At 42.1% G+C, this 15,305-nt stretch overlaps 3 protein-coding genes across 5 annotated transcripts; all 3 read right to left on the reverse strand.

The window, feature by feature from the left end:
• Positions 1-623: 623 nt before the first annotated feature.
• Positions 624-3,197, reverse strand: LOC121589133. 2 transcript variants are annotated; one of them, XM_041907800.1, is made up of 5 exons: positions 1,847-3,197; positions 1,624-1,786; positions 1,058-1,565; positions 818-995; positions 624-744 (listed from the first exon to the last, which is right to left on the reverse strand). In XM_041907800.1, coding segments are annotated over exons 1-5 (1,224 nt in total). In that variant the 5' UTR covers positions 2,221-3,197; the 3' UTR covers positions 624-743. The 2 variants fall into 2 exon arrangements, with proteins under 2 accessions (XP_041763734.1, XP_041763735.1); XM_041907801.1 differs by having other exon boundaries at positions 624-995; positions 1,862-3,197.
• Positions 3,198-10,948: 7,751 nt separating this feature from the next.
• LOC121589136 lies at positions 10,949-12,539 on the reverse strand. Its single transcript, XM_041907806.1, has 4 exons — positions 12,105-12,539; positions 11,873-12,035; positions 11,300-11,804; positions 10,949-11,223 (listed from the first exon to the last, which is right to left on the reverse strand). Exons 1-4 carry the CDS (start codon positions 12,473-12,475, stop codon positions 11,048-11,050), a joined length of 1,215 nt encoding a protein of 404 aa, XP_041763740.1. The 5' UTR covers positions 12,476-12,539; the 3' UTR covers positions 10,949-11,047.
• Positions 12,540-12,866: 327 nt separating this feature from the next.
• Positions 12,867-15,297, reverse strand: LOC121589135. Of its 2 annotated transcripts, XM_041907804.1 has the most exons (4): positions 15,069-15,297; positions 14,201-14,507; positions 13,966-14,128; positions 12,867-13,910 (listed from the first exon to the last, which is right to left on the reverse strand). In XM_041907804.1, the coding sequence occupies exons 2-4, from the start codon at positions 14,410-14,412 to the stop codon at positions 13,227-13,229; spliced, it is 1,059 nt and encodes a 352-aa protein (XP_041763738.1). In that variant the 5' UTR covers positions 14,413-14,507; positions 15,069-15,297; the 3' UTR covers positions 12,867-13,226. The 2 variants fall into 2 exon arrangements, with proteins under 2 accessions (XP_041763738.1, XP_041763737.1); XM_041907803.1 differs by lacking the exon at positions 15,069-15,297 and having other exon boundaries at positions 14,201-15,057.
• Positions 15,298-15,305: the final 8 nt, after the last annotated feature.

A 15,305-nucleotide genomic window follows, 5' to 3' on the forward strand; every position in this document is an offset into this window, starting at 1 on the left:
GCCAAAACAGTTGAAACTTTCCAGAACATTCGTAAAAAAACTAAAAGCGCAGCATAGGCACAAAATGGCAGAGACCTTACTCCGATACAATGAATAAATTGCACCTCATATCAATAGGCTTTAATTGGGACAAAAACACATTCCAAAACCAAATGTAAAGAAAAACAAAACATCTATTGAGTATGAATCCCTTCAGGATTTCTATGATCTACTGGACGATCTAGAGTCGAAAAGACCGCTTCAAACAAAGTGTTATTCTACCTCGATGCACAGTTGTACGATCATCACATTACATGGCGACTGTAACCATCTTCAAACGTACTACACTACTACGGTATACTTTTTATATGATTGATCAATACGAATCCAATTAAAACTCAAAGTATATTTGCATACAGCAACCAATGCACAACATATATTTTATTGAAGTATGACGAGGGTTTGTACGTTTCGTATTGTTTTTACCAGTACCACACATAATGATTCTGAATCCAATAAATCTAATAAATTATTAAAATTCTAATGAATTGAGCGAGAAAGGGAGGAGGAATGCGAGAGAGAGAGAGAGAGAGAGAGATAATATCAGAGAAATAGAAAGAGAGATAAAGAAAAAACTACCATACTATTTTTACACAACCAATTTATTTCGTTAAGTTTCATCCATAAAAGCAGCAGTTATAAAAAAGCACATGCGTGTAATATTGTAATTCCAGTATTTCGTTTGCTAACACTACAGAGCAATTTCTAAAATGAAAAATAAATCAAAAACAGAATCCAATAAATCGATATATCTATGCAAAACAACACAAAGTAGTACTAGTCGTTTGTTAAAGTTCCTTGGTGAAGCAATCGTGTTAGCTCGGTATGCATAATCTTCTTGTACTCTTCATTTTTTGTCACAGGATGTTCTAGTTCACCCTTTAGCAATGCCTCAACATCGATCGCACATTGATCCATGAACCGGTAAGACATAAAAGCCGCATAGTGGAACAGTTCTGAAAATAAGGGATCATGATTTTACTATTCCAACTAAACGTAGCATGCAAATAGTACTCACCAAGACCAGCACATCGTATTAGTTCTATGTTCAAGTCTTGTAGGGATGGTATGTTTCTTTTAAATCCCAGGCGTTTCAATAGATTGCTGTACTGTTGATGATACAAATAGACCAACTCAGAGCGATAATTGTCCTTAATTTTTTGCGTTGGTATTAGATCCAGCATATAGTACAAATCAATGGCCGGAGAGGTCCAGCAGCAGATCTGATAATCAACTAACATGGTTTCAGTATGTCGTCCGTGAGCGTCAAGCTGATGGAGCAGATTCTTTGTATGGCAATCGCCATGTATTAATACGCTTTGTATCGATTTCGTTGGCTTAAAAATGCTGTCAAAAAAATCTCGCAGGTTTTGCTGAAACTTTACTAGAGGCTTAGCAAATTGCGCAAATTCCGAATACAACTCTGTAAGCTGCATCAAATCTCCAAACCCTTTTCTAACTAATCCTTCTAAGCCCAAAAACTTATGAGCCATCGTATGACGAAATTTGTTCACAACTGTAGTATCCTGTCCGAAAAGAAAAGTTGTAGTAATTTGTAGCAAGCAATATTACGTTAGAACCTACAGAGCTTTCCAGGATCACGGACGCTGCATGCAGCATGGCTATATTTTTCACTACCGGCTTCATGTCGTCCAGCGTGTTAATAAGATCACCCTCGACCCATCCTTGACCACTAATATCCTCCAAAATAAGGATAGTGTGTGGCTTTAGCGTACCATAGATGTATCTACAATGTGATTCCGTACGTTAGTCATTCTTGCATAATTCTGAAGACAATTTTGTCTACCGGGGATACTTATACTCCTCTCCTATTTCCTTCAACAAACGTGTCACTTCTGGTAGAACCTTGCTGTACATCTCGATTTCTACCACAAACAATCCATCGTCGTCTAGCAGATCTTTCATCAATCCGTCTGCTTCAGGCTTTGTTTTCATGATAAGATCAACAAACTTTTCCTCAGCTAAGCGATTTGATTGATACGTGACGGTGGTCCGGAACATGACACTACCATAGTGATCTTTTTTGCTTGTACCAGGACGTAATATGGAGGGCCTGGTCAGCTCGATCGACAAATCGTTATTTGATTCGCGCATTACATCACGGAAGAACTCGTCGTTTAACCAGGTCGGAGCTTCAGGATGGTCTCTATGGCACGACATGATGGCTAGCCAGAATAAACTACAAGTAAAGATGTATCACGCAAGTACTTGATGAATGTAGATATATCGTTAGCGAAAACCACTTAACTTTGTTAAACTTTTTACGGATATTGATGGATTCAATACCCAGTGCAAACACTCTTTTGCGAGCAAGGCTTATCGGTTAGCAAAATATGATCGACGATACCAAACTAGCAGCACCTCGTGTTTTGCTTGAAATTTGTTCCATCTAATAAATATCGTTGTAGAACGAATGAATAATGTTCTAACAGCACCCTTTTCAGTTAGTTTTGGTCTGGGATAGCATGTTTCATTTTGTGATAGACTGTAGTAGCTTAAGTATTATAAATAGAAATACAGTCTGTTCTCGGGTTACACAGTTCTCGACTTATGCGGATTCGGATATAACGGGTAAAAAAAAAAATCTAATATTTTTAAACTAATTAAAAAACGCAAGTGTCATATTTTTTTTGCAACACTTGTTTTAAATAAATGGCCAAGTATGTTTATAAGAGTATTTAATTTAATAAAATACTCCCCTTTATTGAATGCTTTTCTGCTGAAATATGTGATATTCGACTAACGCGGATATTTGATTTATGCTGATGTCGCGGGAATGCTTAAAGAGTGTATATTGGAAGCAGATTGTAGATCCACTGTAATACCATATTATGCACCCAATGCAACACAACACAAGTGCTTAATTAATCGTGTTCTATCATTAGAATAACTAATATGGTAGGATACGATGGCTGGGACATGTCATGAGCATGCCGGACTCATGCTCCACCAAGAAGGTATTCGACACCGATCCCCAGTTCGGCATAAGGCGCAGGGGAGCACAGCGAACTCGATGGATGGACCAGGTGAAGCTAGACCTGACGGAGATCGGATGTCTGCATCGATGGGAGGCTGCAGCCAGGGACCGAGCATCCTGGAGAATGATTGTTGATCAGGCCATGTCACATCGACGTGCTTTATCGTGAGCAGGCCAACAAGAGAGAGAGAGCGAGAGAGAGATTAGAATGACTACTTACTTATCCGGCACTACAACCGCTTTGCGGTCTTGGCCTGCCTCAGGAGTGTCCGAAACCGCTCACGGTCTCGCGCCTTCGTCTGCCAGTCCGTTATCCCGGCCTTAATGGCGGACGCCTCCACGCCATCTTGCCACCTCAATTTGGGCCTACCACGCCTCCTCTGTCCTTGTGGACGGCCTAAAAAAGACTTTACGGGCTGGGTCGTCCGTTTCCATACGTATAACATGGCCAGCCCACCGGAGCCTGGCGAGCTTTATACGCTGTACGACAGTGAGGTCGCCGTACATCTCGTATAGCTCGTCATTATAGCGGCTCCTCCATTGTCCTTCTACACATACGGGGCCAAGTATCCTTCTGAGCATCTTCCTCTCGAACGCGGCTAAGAGGGTTTCGTCAGATTTGGACAGTGTCCATGTCTCAGAGGCGTATGTGAGTACTGGTACTATATAGGTACTATATAGTCCCAGCTTCGTCCGTCGCGACAGGTTCTTTGAGGTGAACTGATTTTTCAGGCTGTAGAATGACCGGTTGGCAGCCAGCATCCTTGCGCGCAACTCAGCTTCCATGCTGTTGTCGTTGCTGACCTTTGACCCAAGATAGGTGAATTGTGGGACGACTTCAAAAGTGCGTTCACCTATCTGCACGTCACGCCTACGTAGATTCTGATTATTTGTTGGTGGGCCCGCTGATGTTGCCACCATCAGTTTGGTCTTTGCCTCGTTTATCTGCAATCCGAGGCTCTCTGCCGCCTGCTCGATCCCTTGGTAGGCTTCTGCTACATAGGAGAGCCGCAGACCAATGATGTCTATATCATCAGCGTATGCCAGGATCTGGGTTGACTTATAGAAGATGGTTCCCGTAGTCTCCACCCTCGAGTCACAGATGGCCCTCTCTAGCGCCAGGTTGAATAAGAGACAAGCAAGCCCGTCCCCCTGGCGCAGACCCTTGGTGGTAGCAAAAAGTCCTGAGAGTTTTCCATCCACCCTCACCTGGCATGTGACGTTGGTCATAGTCATTCTAACTAGCCTTATCAGTTTGGCCGGGATTCCAAAAGAGCTCATAGCGTCATAAAGTTTTACCCTGGCTATGCTATCATATGCGGCTTTGAAGTCAATGAAGAGATGGTATGTGTCGTGTCTGTATTCAGCCATCTTCTCCAAGATCTGCCGCATGGTGAAGATCTGATCAGTGGTTGATTTTCCGTTTCGGAATCCTCTTTGATAGTTTCCGACTATCTCTTCGACGTGCGGGACAAGGCGATCCTGAAGGATCAGGGAGAATATTTTATAGGCGGTATTCAACACCCTAATACCCCTGTAGTTGTTGCAGTCCAACCTATCTCCCTTCTTGTATATGGGGTAGATGATGCCGAGATTCCAATCACAAGGCATCGATTCGCTATCCCACACCTCAGTAACAATTTGATGAATCTCGTTTTCTAGTCGTGCACCTCCATTCTTGACCAGTTCGGCTGCAATTCCGTCGGTTCCGGGTGCCTTGTTATTTTTCAGCCGACGGATAGCCTTTCGTGTTTCTTCTATGCTAGGTGGCAGTAGCATGTCACCATCTGCTAGTGGCGCTTCTAGCTGTTCGCTAAACTGGTCATTGAGTAGTTCATCAAAGTACTGAGCCCACCGCGAGAGGAACTCTGGCTGGTTACTGACCAGATCTCCATCCTTGTTGCGACAGCAGGTTACCTTAGGTACAACGTTGTTTCGGTGACCTGCTATCGCTTGGTAAAACTTTCGTGTCGGTCCGTACGCCTCTCTGGTTTGCTCGAGTTCCCGCATGTTTTGCTCTTCCAAAGCATGCTTCTTGGAGCGGTGAACTCTTTTCTCTTCGCGTCTGAGCCGTGAATATTCCTCTGCGCATGCCCGCGTTCTATGCCGTAGCTGCATTGCTCGGTATGCAGTATTCTTACGTTCGGTCACTTGTCTGCATTCATCGTCGAACCAGCCAGATTTGGTGTTGCCACGACGTGGTGGGAGTATATTTCTTGCACAGTTTATTATTTTTGTTTTTAGAGCGTTCCACCTCTCGCTCGTAGTTTCATAACTGTTTTCTGGTATTAGAGACTCGTCTAAAGCGGCTTTGAATTCCTGTTGGACAGTAATGTCCCTTAGAGAGTCCGTGTTGAGCCGAGGCTGCGTGTTTTCTCCGCCCCCATTGGTGCGGGGGCGGGCGATTCTACAACGTATCACTAAGCCAACCAAGTAGTGATCGGAATCGATATTGGCTCCTCGATAAGTTCTGACGTTTAACAGGCTCGACTGTCGTCGGCGGCTTATTAACACGTGGTCGATCTGGTTGAAGGATTCGCCATCCGGGTGCGCCCACGTCATTTTGTGGATGTCCCTCCGCGCAAATTTGGTACTTCCTACAACCAGATTGTTCGCTGCGGCGAACTGGACCAATCTACTACCATTATCGTTACTGTGCTCATGCAGACTGTGACAGCCAGTGTATTGGCGGTACATTGGCTCCCTACCGACTTTTGCGTTGAAGTCCCCCAGGATGATTTTGAGGTCATGCCTGGGGCACGCATCTACGATTCTAGCGAGGCGGCCGTAAAAAAGGTCCTTCTCCTCTTCCTCTTTATCTTCGGTAGGGGCGTGAACGTTTATGAGGCTTATATTGAAGAATTTGCCTCGCATGCGCAGGGTGCATAGCCTATCGTTTATAGCCTTGAAATCCATGATTGCGGGTTTCAACCGGGGACGTACGGCGAAACCCGTTCCGAGCACGCGGTGGCGGTCGTGGCAGCTGTAGTAAATGTCGTAGCAATGCTTACCACGCCTGTTCTGCACACCGTTCCCTAGCTAGTCCATGCTCAGTGTGGCTAGGGCGTCATCAAGTTTTTTCAAGGCTCCGGCTTCGCTTAGAGTGCGTACGTTCCATGAGCCCATTTTTAGAGTAGTCCGGGGGCATTGCGTAGGGTCGATATCGTTGAATCCGTTTCGTAACTTCCTGTTGCTTTCCGTAGTCGATTGTTCCATGGGACTGGGTGACTGGCCCCGCGCCCACGTGACCGTTTTGTTTAGCGTCGGGTTGCCCCCCCGACGTTCAGGCAACCGGTTTCCCGGGATACCCACCCCCCTCCTGGTTCGCCATATGCCACCATCCGCCCAAGGGGTTGGGTCAAGCCCGTGTACCCAAGCTTGGATATGTGATGACACATGTTACCACTCTGCACGACGAGGACGTGTCGGAATAGGAGTTGGATGGGAGAGCCTGTATTATCCCTCAAAGGGGCTTCGGATCCCATCCCATTACAGAGAATGACTAGACATTCCGTATTTAACGTGACTGTCCTGTTTATTAAATCAAAAGTTCAAAAGTGGTATTCTAATGGATATTGATTTTATAAATTATTGTTAAAGAGATTCAGGATTGAAATAAATAATTAGTTTCAGTTTCAGTCGTTGCGCGTGTTTAAGAAAAAAATAACTCGCTTGTGTACTATGATTATTAGATGAAAGAAAATATCAAAGTTTATATAATGTAGAGGTAGAAGCAGAACTCGATTTAGGTTCATCATTTCGTACAATCGCAAAATCTTTGGTAGTAAAATTCTTGGTCGCAATCACTAAATTTATCACCAAACTCCTATTTGCAAAAATTATGGTCACAAAATGTATGGCCGTTTAAGTCCTGATTACAAATATTTTGGCCAACAAGTTCTTGGTTGCAAACTTCGCGGTCGCCAAATTCTTGGTCACAACGTTTTTGGTCGTATTATTGGTTGGATCGACGACGGTAAAAAAAATCCTACGTCGTAAAAATCCTGTCCTCAAAATGCTTGGTCACAAAAATCTTCGGTCGCTAAAGTCTTGATCGTTAGAATAGATTTGGAAAACTGCAGATTTATTGATTTTGTTGTAATGGTAAACATTCGCTGCACATTCTGAGTAAGGCTAACCATGCGTTCTGAAAATTTGAATTTTTACTACGAGTAGATTGTAGATCAACGTTTCTATATACGTGTTTAACGTAGAGAATAAACATTGAACGTCAAAGTAAAAATGTTGATACGTTGCGAGCTTCTCCGGTAGGGCACGCGAAGGATTGTCTGTCAGCAAGAATCGCAGGGTCGTAGAGGAAAAGAATCAAACAGTGGACTTTTTGACAGATTCTTTGACACTTTGCTTACTAACCAGTCATTCCAGCTAGCTGCTTCTGATCCAATGGTTGGGAAATCGATGCAGTCGGAAGGATGTGTTTAGCTTGGAAATCCAGGGTCTCTATCCTATTTCCAAACTTATAGTAGGGTAAATGTACCAATAGTGGTGCAATTTGAAGAGGTACCGATATGTTTTAATGGATTTAAAGTGTCAGGAAGGACAATTTCTGAATATTTTAACACAAAGCAATTGAAATATGTTTTATCTTCGCAATCACAATCATTTTCATCAGGAAACACATCAAATTTACGAAAAAATACATATTTTTGTGACTGCTTCGTTGTACCTATAATGGTGGTATGGTTCCTATAGTCGTCGTATTGTGTTCCTATAGTGGTGGTAAACAAAGATGCCTTAAAAACAGTGTATAATGTCAATATAACTTAGATTTGAAGCTGTTTTCGTGTGAATAGCAAGGTTTACTGCGATAATAATGATATCTTTCGTAATTTGATCGTAAAAAATGTATAAATATGATCGATGAAACTCTTGACTAAAGTACTGCATCACACCTGTCCTCAACCCATACCCAGAAGAGTTTGCTTGATTGGAAGTCGATTTTTCACTCAGTAGAATAAGCGAATTTTGGCCTTTGTAAATTGGCCTAGGTAAATTAAATAATTTTGGCCTAGGTAAATTACTAACAGAAAACTCATTTTTGTTGCTTATTTTAGTGAAAACAGTACGAAATGTCAAAAATATTCTCGAAAAAATCTAAAACGACCTGTTTTTATTGATTTTATAACTATAACCACTATAGGAACATGCCGGTTTTGTGTACCTATAATGGCACTATGGTAAAAAAACACTCAAAAATTCATAAATATGGTCAAAAGCCAATAAATTTGAATAAAATAATATCATTTGAAAACAATTATGTTAAAAAACTAATGATTGCGTTGTTATGTGGTCATTTAGAACGTTAACAAAAATACGAGTATCGTTATGAAATCCTAAGGATTTTGGAAAAATGTTGACATATTTCACAAAATAATTGATTTTTCGGTCACTCAGTAACGGAATGGCCCCATTTAACTTTAAAACCCTTTGTAAAAGGCTAAAGAACATTTCACACTAACGTAAATAACTTAATTACTTTTAATTTGCCATATGAACCACATTTTAGTGCAATACCACCACTATTGGTACTAGCACCACTATAGGTACATTTACCCTAATATGCGTAAACTCCAAATATTTTTCCGTTTTAATCACTAATTATTGAAATCGTTGAACGTCCTATGTTGCTGAAGGTAAAAATTTATTTAATTTATGTAAATCACCACAGCCATCTGCTCGAATGAACGACCAAAACGGGTTTTGCAGGGTTGACAAAATATTAACCAATAAAAAAACAAATTTGTGTAAATTAGGTATAAAATGGAAACAATTATAGAAATAAAATCATTGTTGAAACTAAAGCCTTTTATTTACCTCTAGTTACTCCGAAGTCAGCTTCGTGTGTACAATCTTATGGTTCCATTTTTGCCTCAACTGTGTTTGGTCAGCCTATCTATGATTTAACAGCCAGGTGGAACATGTCACAAGTCTAATAATGGGGGCCTTCACGATTCTAGTTAGTTTTTTGTATGGAGTTTGACAGTTGGAGGCTGAAATTGTGTAAACACTCCATACAAAACCACAAAAAAATCTAGCCTGCAATTTTCAGTCTAGATTATTCTAGCTACAAAGCTAGAATTATGTCATTTATTTATTTCATTTGTTTCATTTATTTCATTTATTAATTCAATATCCGCCATCAAGGCTGAATAAAACAGACTTAAAACTAATTAAACCTTAACAAATAAACAAAATAATTCATGAAAAACTAAGCCTAACTAACTCTTGACCTAGCAAAATAATTAAAGAAAAAAACATATGTAGAGCGTAGAGACTATCATAAACTTAATGAAAACTTAGAAGAATAATTAAAGAGAATTAGAAGAAAAAATACGGTTACGGAAAGAGTTAAGAGAGAAGTCGAAATCAAAGAGATGGTAAAAGTGGTTAAACAACCTGAAATAGGATAGAAGAGGATCATGGAAAGTATAAAGAGTATGACGTGTTTCAATTGACAGAGGATCACGAGGACGAAGAGAACGAGAGGGAACATAGAACGAGATGGACGAGAATAAATCAGGAGCATCAGTATCAGAAAGTAATAAGCCACCAATAAAACATACCTGAGACACTTGGCGGCGGAAGCTTAAAGAATGAAGATTGAATAACTGCAATCGCGTTTCATAGGGAGGTAGTGAGGCAGCACCGAACAAACGACGAAAAGCAATCCTGGTAAAGAGGCGCTGAATGCATTCAATTCTCGAACAGCCATCAATAGTAGGAGGATTCCAGATGACACTAGCATATTCAAGAAGAGTCCTTACCAGAGCACAATAATGGTTTCTTAGGAAGCTTTGAGCTCTACAAATAGCGGTAAAACGTAAAATAAACCCAAGGGTTCGATTAGCTTTTAGTAGAACCTCATCAAGCTGCAGTTTAAAGTTAAGACGACTGTCGAGTATAATACCAAGGTCACGGATGGACATAACACGAGAGAGAGACGAGTTAGAGAGAGTATAGTTAAATAAAATAGGAGAAAGAGAGTGAGAGAAAGAAATAACAGAACATTTATCAGGGCACAAGCGAAGTATTAGATTCGAGTATCTGCTCGAAAACACGATGTTGTTTACATTTATCCCAAGGAGCATTAAAGAGATAAGCCCACCTGTATATTATACTCACATAGATAGCTGCTTGAAAACTGATGAAAACAGCTGACAGGCTGAAATTTCAGCCTGCGAACTTCAAACGGAAAGGGCCCCAATGTTGTAAAGACATTTTATAATTAAAAGTGACTAAATGCTATCAACTTCATGTTTCTTTGTAGTTTGTTGTAGTTTGACGAAGTTTAAAAAAGTTGATTATTACATATTGTAGTACTTTTTCCGTAAATCGTTAAATCCAGCTAGCAAATTCGAATCGATACAAACTAGTGATGGGTAAAGTTGTCAAAAATCTGGAGTCGACTCCGATCCGACTCCGTTAAATTCGGAATCGACTCCGGAAGGTAGGTCCGCGCTGCAATATCCGGAGTCGTTCGGAATCCCGGAGTCGGAGTCGTCCGGAGTCGTTCGGAGTCGTCCGGAGTCGCCCGGAGTCGCCCGGAGTCGGAGTCGTTCGGAGTCGTTTGGAGTCGTTCGGAGTCGTCCGGAGTCGTTCGGAGTCGTTCGGAGTCGTCCGGAGTCGTTCGGAGTCGGAGTCGTCCGGAGTCGTTCGGAGTCGTTCGGAGTCGTCGGAGTCGTTCGGAGTCGTCGGAGTCGTCCGGAGTCGCCCGGAGTCGGAATCGTTCGGAGTCGTTTGAAGTCGTTCGGAGTCGTTCGGAGTCGTCCGGAGTCGCCCGGAGTCGCCCGGAGTCGGAATCGTTCGGAGTCGTTTGGAGTCGTTCGGAGTCGTCGACTCCGGACGACTCCGAACGACTCCGACTCCAGGCGGATCTAGTGGTTCCATTTTGCCGGAGTCGGAATCGAACTAACAATAGTCGGAGTCAGATCGGAGTCGTGGGTGCGCTCCATACAGCACATCACTAATACAAACTTCTTGATTTATTCTCTAATTTTCTATTATACCATGGTATAGAAATCTCCTTAATTCGGTCTTCATCGTTTCTTTAAACTCTTCCATTTTCAATGCCGGATTGTCTGTGCGTCCTAGAAAGAATGCTTCGGAGTCCACCTTCGACAAATCGGTATGCCGGAAGGCAGAAAACACAATATAATGGTAGAGTTCTGAAAAGGATATTTAAAAAAATTAAACAATTTTGTGAGCAAAGTCACGTCACATCTTGCCATTTTTCCCATTTACCCAATTCTGTTTTCCTTAGCAGCTCAACCTGCAACTCAGATAATGACGGAACACGACCACGATAGTTCAACCGTCGAAGCAGACTGGCAAACTTTTCATAGTAACGATAAATGATCTCATCACGATGAGCGTTTTTTACCGATTGCTCCGGTATCATGTAGGTAAGGTAGTACAAATCGACCACCGGCGAGCACCAGCTGCACATCTGATAGTCCACAAAAATTGTATCGACGATTTTGCCACCGGACTGTAGGTGAAGCAAATTTTTAAAATGAAAATCACCGTGTATCAACACATTGGCAAACGTTTCACTAGGTGCATATGCCGCTTGCAAAATGTCATCGATCTTGGCGTGAAAATGTTCTACCGGGGCGACAAACTCTTGAAGCTCCACCGTCTCACTAAGAAAGGAGATAAATGAACGAAAGCAGCCGTCCGTCATACCTCGCATCGAGCATAATATTTTCGCAATGGTGCACTGATACTGGGACGCAAAGGTAGGATCCTGCAAATACATTGATTCCATAGATGAGAACAGTGTGTGGATCGTATCCACGATAACAAATTCTTTACCTTCTCTTGTAGTACGACAGAGGCTGCATGGAACTTGGCAATTGCATCAATGGTTGGCTCCAATTCGGAAAAACTTTTTATCAACCCTTCCATTGTCCATCCCTGTGAGCTCACATCCTCCAGAATAATTATCGTATGAGGCTCGTGAGATGCGAACACCAATCTGTGTAAAAACTAGTTTTATTTTTTCTATTCAAAAAGCTCAAATGATCGCGTTTGTACGATGCTGTACTTGGGATATTGATACTCCTCACCAATGCTTCGCATTAGTGCAGCCATTTGAGGCAGCACTTCCGTGTACATCCGGAATTCCTTGCCAAAAAAATCGTCACCATCAAGCAGATCTTTCTTGAACCCATCTGTATCCGGCTTAATCTTCATGATGAGATTGATCGTTTTCTTCACGTTCGCGGTGCAATAGTATTGTAATGTCGTTCGGTACATAACGCTTGCAAAATGATCGCCAGCTTTGGTACCCGGCCGGAGCACACACGCACCGATGAGACGTACGTTCGAATCACATTCTAGCTCACACAAAACGTGCAGGAAATAATCATCATTTAACCACTCCGGTGAGGAAAGTTCATCGTAATTGAACTGCATCGTTTGAACGGACGCACCTTACAGCACCGCACAGTTGTGATGGACTGAGTCAGCTTAGAGCACTCGATAGCGATTGTAGAATCTTTAATGTTGGAAGAAAACAATCGCCACGCTTGTAGTGGTGTAGGCAATGAACTGTGTTACGTGGACAAAAAATATTTCGTTATATGTGTGATTTTCATTCCGTTCGCGCCAGGGGGGCCAAAGCGTTGCAGGGTCACGCAATCATATTGCAAACTATAAACAAGAAATCAAATCGTCCAATAATTTATTTAAAAAAATGTAATGTGATAATTCAGTGCTAAAAAAGAAATAAATTTTCTGCCAAACGTATTGAATATTTAAAGAGACATTTATTTTCAACACATCATGATGTGAATCTTATGCTGGTATAACAATAATTGTAATATAATTATTATTTATTTCAAAATATTCAAAATATTATAATATTATTAACAATTGTATGCATCATATGCAACTGTAGTTCATAATAATACAACTGTCAATTAACGTAACGAAGTGTTTCACCATTACAATGATCGAATATATGTACGCATACAGCATACTGCTCTATACATTCGCAAATCTTGCTCACGCTCAATCTCCAGCGGAGTTGCGATAAGATAACATTATGTAATTATCTTTTTGTTTATTTCTACTCTTCAATACACCCTTCACTATCGCATTCTGCTCACGTGGTTCTTCGGCGAGGTCCCAAACATACCTAGCCAGAGCTTAAGCAAAGCGCACGCTACGGCTCCATCACACCCTGATGCAGAAATTTTGTCAGCACTTCGCGCATCACACGCCGATAGACGGGACTGCTTGCTGCCGGATTACTTCCCTTGCCCGACAGCAATGCTTCAAAGTCGATCTTTGAACGATCGACAAACCGATACGGATACAGTGCCACGTAATGGAATAGCTCAATGGCGCCTTTGCGAAGCAACTCTATATGCAGCTCCTGCAGGGACGTGACACGGCCAAGCCATCCAAGCTGATGCAACAGCCGTCGAAACTCTTCATAGTACAGATATACAATTGCGTCGCGGTGCTGCTCTTTCACCGACTGATCGAGAATCGTATCGAGCAGATAGTATAGATCAACGACCGGTGTAGTCCAGCTACAAATTTGATAGTCTATCAGCATCGTATCCTGCACCTGTCCGTTCGGCCTCTGCTGGTGGAGTAGATTTTTCGAATGGAAATCCCCATGCACTAGCACGTTTAGGCACTCCGACGATGGACGGTAACTTTCGATGAGGTGATGGAGCAATTTCCCTTGCAATTTTTGTACGGGAAGGACTAGGTGTGCAAACTCTTCAGTTGATCGCATGAAGTCCAATAGGTCGTTGAAGCTTTTCTTTAACATTCCATCGAGCGCTTTAAACTTATCGGCCACATCACAGCGGTGTCGGTTGGCAAAGGATGAATCCTACATAAGTGAAGCGGTTAGGTTGATCCTCTTTCTCTGATCACCACAAACTTACATCTTGCTCCATCACGACAGATGCTGCATGGAATTTAGCAATAGCTTTGATAGCCGGTACCACTTCCTCGAACGATGTGATGTACCCACCAGTCTGCCAACCTTTGGCACTGACGTCTTCCAGGATTAAGATAGTGTGTGGCTTTTCCGATGCATAAATAAGCCTAAAATCACAAAACAGTCGGTGTGAGTCATTGAGCTGCTCGAATCACGATGGTCTATCGATTACCACCTACCTAGGATAATTAAATGTTTCTCCGATTTCTTCCAACCTCCGTTTCATCTCCGGCAACACTTCGCTGTAAATGCGTATCTCCCTGAGGAACAGATCACCCTCCTCTAGTACATCTTTTTTCAGCCCCGGCTGGTACGGTTTGATCTTCATGATCACATCGACGGACGCCTCCTTACCTTGCTGACATCGGTAGTGAATTGTCGTTCGGTACATAACACTCGCGAAATGTTCACCGGGCTTTGTGCCAGGGCGTAACTTGCATCCGTGACACAGCCGAGCATTGGGATCGTGCGTGAATTCACGTATCACTTGAAGAAAAAAATCATCATTTAACCAAACAGGTGAGTTGTTCTCATCCCTAGGGACTTCCATTTTAAACAAATCAATAAAAAGAACAAAAACTTAAACCAGCGAAAATTACACTAAACGTTCACCAGTCTATCGCAACATTACTCAACGAGGTTCGATTTGTACTGGGTGCATTTATAACATGATGGCTCCCCTCCCAAAAGGGCTACAATGTACCATTGGGAAGCAGTATCATGATGAAGTGAGGGCGATAAGATGATGTTCCGAAACACGCACGCGGTCAGCATTGTTGTAACGTGTGAAACAATTTTCATCACACTCCCACTTAAGGTTTTCGAAGGCGGCCAGATACATCAACACAGATACTAAGACATCAATTCACATGGAATTAAACAATATAGTTTTACTATGATGGTGGTCAGAGCTTATCAACATCAAAACCAAACACTTAATGTTTCAAATCTATTTTAAATGCTGAAAATACCCGCGCTCATACCTATTTTAAAATCTATTTTAAATGCTGAAATTCGATTTTTTTCTCAAGAAGGTATTTATGGTACCGTTTCCATTTTTTGTCTCAACGCCCTATGAATCATCGCGAAACAGCTGCCAACGCTAAGCAGGATAAAAAAACACCCTGTCTGCCAAAAATGGTCATTGAAACGAGCCCTTTTTTATTGCCTTATCACGATTTCCGGAAGGCTTTTCCCACTCTGCCGGCCTCTACTGCCCCTAACAGATATGGCAGTCGAAGCCGACTGGATATGGAAGCATCAACACTACGCGCGCAAAGATAA

Source organism: Anopheles merus, chromosome 2R (assembly GCF_017562075.2).
Source record: "Anopheles merus strain MAF chromosome 2R, AmerM5.1, whole genome shotgun sequence".
Lineage (NCBI taxonomy): Eukaryota > Metazoa > Arthropoda > Insecta > Diptera > Culicidae > Anopheles > Anopheles merus.

What these genes read in the sequence shown, in the direction of transcription:
- LOC121589135 (XM_041907803.1), bottom strand. Translation starts at nt 14,571, where the DNA reads ATGGAAGTCCCTAGGGATGAGAACAACTCACCTGTTTGGTTAAATGAT. An exon ending in GAAACATTTAATTATCCTAG is followed by an intron (nt 14,129 to 14,200) that starts GTAGGTGGTAAT and finishes TTGTGATTTTAG; the next exon opens with GCTTATTTATGCATCGGAAA. An exon ending in CTGTCGTGATGGAGCAAGAT is followed by an intron (nt 13,911 to 13,965) that starts GTAAGTTTGTGG and finishes TCACTTATGTAG; the next exon opens with GATTCATCCTTTGCCAACCG.
- LOC121589136 (XM_041907806.1), bottom strand. Translation starts at nt 12,475, where the DNA reads ATGCAGTTCAATTACGATGAACTTTCCTCACCGGAGTGGTTAAATGAT. An exon ending in GAGGAGTATCAATATCCCAA is followed by an intron (nt 12,036 to 12,104) that starts GTACAGCATCGT and finishes GTTTTTACACAG; the next exon opens with ATTGGTGTTCGCATCTCACG. An exon ending in CTGTCGTACTACAAGAGAAG is followed by an intron (nt 11,805 to 11,872) that starts GTAAAGAATTTG and finishes ATGTATTTGCAG; the next exon opens with GATCCTACCTTTGCGTCCCA.
- LOC121589133 (XM_041907800.1), bottom strand. Translation starts at nt 2,220, where the DNA reads ATGTCGTGCCATAGAGACCATCCTGAAGCTCCGACCTGGTTAAACGAC. An exon ending in GAGGAGTATAAGTATCCCCG is followed by an intron (nt 1,787 to 1,846) that starts GTAGACAAAATT and finishes ATCACATTGTAG; the next exon opens with ATACATCTATGGTACGCTAA. An exon ending in CCGTGATCCTGGAAAGCTCT is followed by an intron (nt 1,566 to 1,623) that starts GTAGGTTCTAAC and finishes CTTTTCGGACAG; the next exon opens with GATACTACAGTTGTGAACAA.